General features: G+C 43.9%; 1 protein-coding gene across 1 annotated transcript; it reads left to right on the forward strand.

The window, feature by feature from the left end:
• Nucleotides 1-495: 495 nt before the first annotated feature.
• Nucleotides 496-2,028, forward strand: LOC308079534 (amphoterin-induced protein 2-like; the record flags this gene model as incomplete). The annotated part of the gene is made up of 1 exon (XM_080421084.1): nucleotides 496-2,028. The coding sequence occupies one exon, from the start codon at nucleotides 496-498 to the stop codon at nucleotides 2,026-2,028; it is 1,533 nt and encodes a 510-aa protein (XP_080277210.1).
• Nucleotides 2,029-5,239: the final 3,211 nt, after the last annotated feature.

The following is a 5,239-nucleotide window of genomic DNA, read 5'->3' on the forward strand; positions in this document are numbered from 1 at the left end:
CACTCCACTGTCATCTGGGGGCTCCCTCAAACCCACAGGATGAGAACCCATGCTGTATTGAAGAAGTGTTAAAAGAACACAAGACTTGCCTCTAGCCTGGTATAGGCAAACATTTAGAAACAACACTTTTCACCTTGCCTTGGCAGACCATTAGTATTCCACACCTGCCATCACACAAGTAAATCACTTGTCATGACAGAGACTTTGTGGCTTTGTGGTTGATGATATTTTGATTAATATACACCAGATCAATTACAGCAATATTTGTTTTGATGTTTTTCTCTCTCTCTCTCTCTCTCTCTCTCTCTCTCTCTCTCTCTCTCTCTCTCTCTCTCTCTCTCTCTCTCTCTCATCTCTCTCTCTCTCTCTCTCTCTCTCTCTCTCTTATTTATTTTTCCTTGAAGGGAATACAAATATATTTCTGGATCACTGACCTGTCATGCGTGTGGCCTGTGAGACGATAACCTGACATTCAACCCTGGGGAGAACAAGAGGATGCGTCCAGTTGTGTCAGAGCTTCTGTTCCAGGCCCCTGGTGGAGGCCCTGCCATCTTGGCACTGCTCATCTCCTTGTGTCACGGCTACGCTGCTTCCCTGGCGACATGCCCGCCCAGCTGCCTTTGTGCCAGTGACATTGTTTCCTGCAGCGGCCACAATCTGTCCCAGGTGCCCTCTGACATCCCAGAGTATACCTCATGGATGGACCTCAGCCACAACAGTCTGACAATAATACAAACAGATTGGATTGGCCGGCCATTTGACCGGCTCACCACGCTGATTCTCAGTTGGAATTCCATTGGCCAAATAGCATCGGACATCTTTACCATCACACCCCACCTCCGTCACCTGGACCTCTCCTTCAACCGGCTCACCACCCTGAACGCATCCACCTTCCACGGGCTTGGGGAGCTGGAGGTGTTACTGCTGTTTAGCAACCAGATTACCCAGACTAACCCGGGGGCCTTCAGCGGTCTTCACAGTCTCCGAAAGGTCTATCTCTCTGGAAACCGACTCAGAACCTTCCCTCTGGAACTCTATCAGGGATCTGGAGGGTCTCGTAACCTGTCCTTACTGGATCTGTCGTCCAACATGCTCTCTGAGGTACCGATCCAGAGCCTACTCGCTCTGCCTGACCGCCAGCAGTCTGGGATTTATTTACAGGGGAACCCTTTGGTCTGTGACTGTGCTCTGCTTGCCATGCTGGAGTATTGGACCTTGAGAGATTATAGTCCCTTGGTGGACTTCAGAGATGATTATCCATGTAGAATGACTGGAATTGGAGGGCGACTGGGGTTAAACTGTGGAGGGAGCCAGTTAGGTAAAATATCAAATGACTTGCTTACTGGAGGGATTCACCAAATAGAGCCAGGTGACTGGCTACAAGTGCCATGCCCAGGGCTGGCCCTTCCCCCCAACCAGCCCAGAGTGGAGCCAATTATTTTCTGGATAACGCCCAGTGTAGTGCTGCGCGGTCCTTCCGACGATCCAAATGGCCGCCTAATGATACTCCCTGATGGCAGCCTAGAAATTAGAGGGGCAATCATGGAAGATACCGGTATGTACACGTGCGTCGCAGCCCGCGGTCGGCCCTACTACCCCGACGATTCTCTGGAGGTCACCTTGCTGGTTGGAAACTCAAGTGTCTCAGGGGGCTCTGGGCATGGTGGCGCCGAACATTTCAACACGGCGTTCACCACCTTGGCTTCCTGCGTGATCAGCATCGTTCTGGTGCTGCTCTACCTTTACCTCACACCCTGCCGGTGTCGCCAGGGCAGGGGAGAGGGGGGCGGGAGACGGTTCGGCGGAAGAGCCTTCCTCCTCTGCTCAGACCCGAGGGAGGCCGACTCCGGAGACCAGAGGTCAAACGGGAAGCGGGTGGCTTTTCTAGAACCCCACGCGGAGGACGGCGGCGCGTGTGAACCGAAAACGCCAGCGGTGAACTCGGCTCACGGTAGCACAGAGGGAATCTTGAAAAATGGAATTAGGACAGTGGGAGGGGCACTCGCAGATCCTGCTCATGTGGTGTAGCTGTAAAAAATAAAAGAAATAAAAAATATAGCATCAGGCGCGTATCGTCATTGGGGCCAACGAGGCCATGGCCCGGTCTGTAAACCCAGCTTGTCCCTGTGTAGGGGCAAGATCCAGGGGAAAAAAACTAAAAATCAACATTAGCAGCCCCTCACCCTATTCTGTTGTAGCCGACCACAGAAAGTCGCCTTTGTTTTCAAATAGGGCTCATTTGCATTCGGCCGAATTGTTAATGAGTGGCCATTAAAAACCAGTTTAGCCGTCAAACCGGTTCTGGCCCGGTTCTGGCCCGGTCAACGTTAGAATCCACCAAACGCCACTGTATAGCATTGCTTAAGATTGCAGCAGCGTTTTTCAGTGTCTTGTTTTCTCTGTGTTTCTGTTATTTTCCCTTTGATTTGAGGTGCCCTGTAGATTAGTTATTTGCAAATGCATTGTGGATATTTAGCACAAGCAGAAATATCTTTCCTCTGAAGGCAGAATTTCAATGATGTTTCTGTGAATTCTGTTGACCCGTTTTTTTCTCAGTATTTTTGTAATAATTGTATTCATACTTTAATATAAAAATATTGTGCAAAGTTGTTATAAGTATTATAAAAGGTCATTTAAATTAATGTAATCAGTCCACAATATGCTGTTCCAACATATCAACAAGGACTACAGTAGTACTGTACACTAATATACCACCTCTGCCTGAGACCATATTCAACAGTTCTATAGAATAGCCGATTCACAAGCTCACAACGCGTCGCACTGCAATGCACTGTGAGCTTGCAGATCGTCTATTTTCGGCGAAGGGGATTTTGTGTGGGAGAAAGAGCAGACCAAGAGCAGACAGAGCCAAAGGTCAAGTTTACTAAGTATTGAAGATTTAAATGGTAAAATGTCTGAAAATGCACATTAACATGAATCGAGCATATTAATAGAAAGGTTAATGTGTAAACAAAAAACATTAATTTATACAACACTGATGATAGTGCTGTCAAACAAGTCTATGAAGCTGATCTAAGAAAACTATGAACAAGTTTAATCTGTAATGTAGTGGGGGTCCCTGCTTCATCTCTCTCTCAGCTAAGAGGTCCTTGGCCTGAAAAACATTGAAGACTCCTGCCCTATATACTTCATTGAAGACTCCTGCCCTATATACTTCATTAACGGAGTACCCCGGGGCTCTAAAGCCCACAACACGTTGTTTCGCTGAATGTTTGCCCCCCAAAACCCCAGAGCATCATGATTTGTGTGCATGGGGATCTCATCTTAAGCTGGCTCCAGACCAATCCAAATCGGCCCGACTTTGGGCCGATTTGGCTTCGGGAAGCGTCGGCCAGTCGGTTAGGGGTCCGTCGGCCAGTCGGTTAGGGGTCCGTCGGGACCTTTTCGGCCGACCCAGAGCCGACCGAACATGTTCAGCTTTTTAGCCGACTGGCAGAGCAGTGGCAGTGACAACAAAGGGCTGTCGGTGTTGCCAGATTATGTGAGAGAAACAAGCGACCATGTCTATGAAAACCTACATTCACTGTTTCTCGTTGTTGCTCCCAGAGAGAGAGAGAGAGATTGATTGATTTGACCTAGTTTTGCGCAGTTTTGGTGCGCAACACAACCCTCGTTTAAGTGAATTGCTTTCACCTGCTGCTGCTGTGTGGAGCGCAGTGGTGGAAAAAGTACTCAAATGTTTTACTTAAGTAAAAGTATCAATACTGCAATGTAGAAGTACTCCGTTACAAGTAAAAGTCCCGAATTAAAAATGTACTTGAGTGAAAGTACAAAAGTATTGGTATCAAAATGTACTTAAAGTACCAAAAGTAAAAGTACTCAAATGTTTGAAAATAGCAGATCTACAAGCTCACAACGCGTCGCTTCGCGACGCGTTGTGAGCTTGTAGATCGGCTATTTTCAAATAGCCTAGGTATAAAATAGAGCTAAAGTGGTTACTGTATGTTTTATAATGTAATAATTTATATCTGCAAAGTAACTAATAACTAAAGTTTTCAAATAATTGTAGTGGAGTAAAAGTAGAATATTTTCCTCAGAGATGTATGGAGTAGAAGTAAAAGTACTGAAAATTAGAAATACTCCAGTAAAGTAAAAAATCCTCAAAAGTGTACTTAAGTACAGTACTTGAGTAAATGTACTTAGTTACTTTACACCACTGGCGGAGTGTGCGCTACAGGGCATATCTCCAAGCCAGGGTGACCTACCCAGGCTCATGAAATTCATATGCAGGCATAGTAGCCAATTAGAATGAAATCCGCAAAAACGGACTCATATACTGATACAGAACCATATATTGGCTATTATATTATGGCTGTCGGGTGGAAATCTTGTATGTTCCTTTTTTATTATTATTTAAAAACAATTTAAAATCGTGAAAATAGCCAATCTACAAGCTGTAATTATTAATAATTAAGAAATACTATATTTTAAAGAGTGAAAAATCAACTAAAGTCATTATTAGTGCAAGTTCATTCACATTTCATTTGAATGAAAATAACTTGTGGGTAAAATACATTCTGTGAATCTAATGTGATTAATGTGACCCCTACTTCAGTCAGTGAAGTCCAGGGCTGAATGTGACATATTGAGACCTATATAACTAAATATTGGTCATTTGCCAACACATTATTTTGTGAAATAAATGGGTTATATTTCACAGATAGTTATACTATTCTTATAATATATTAAAATACAATGATCCTTAACCTTCAAGTTAAATGCATTATTTCCGTGGACTTAAAAATCATTTTTGGACTTAAAAATCATTATTATTTTTTTGGATGGCCTTCCTGCCCTGGCAGGAAGACCGGGCAGGGCCTTTGTGCCCTCCAAAAAATTACAACACCAAAGGCCAAGTGGCCTTGCCCCTAAAATGACGAAATTCCAGGCTTGAATGCAATAGATGTACTCTGAGTCTGTTACAAGTAAAAGTCCAGAATTCAACATTTACTTGAGTAAAAGTACTAAAGTATTGGTATAAAAATGTACTTAAAGTACCAAAAGTAAAAGTACAAAAATGTTTGAAAATAGCAGATCTACAAGCTCAGAACGCGTGCATCGCAACACGTTGTGAGCTTGTAGATCTGCTATTTTCAAATAGCTTATAGGTATAAAATAGGGCTAAAGTGGTTAATGTATGTTTCATAATGATTTATATCTGCAAAGTAACTAGTAACTAAACATTTCAAATAATTGTTGTGGAGTACAAGTATAGACA

Source organism: Gymnoscopelus braueri (genome assembly GCF_963280865.1).
Source record: "Gymnoscopelus braueri genome assembly, chromosome: 23".
Taxonomy (NCBI): domain Eukaryota; kingdom Metazoa; phylum Chordata; class Actinopteri; order Myctophiformes; family Myctophidae; genus Gymnoscopelus; species Gymnoscopelus braueri.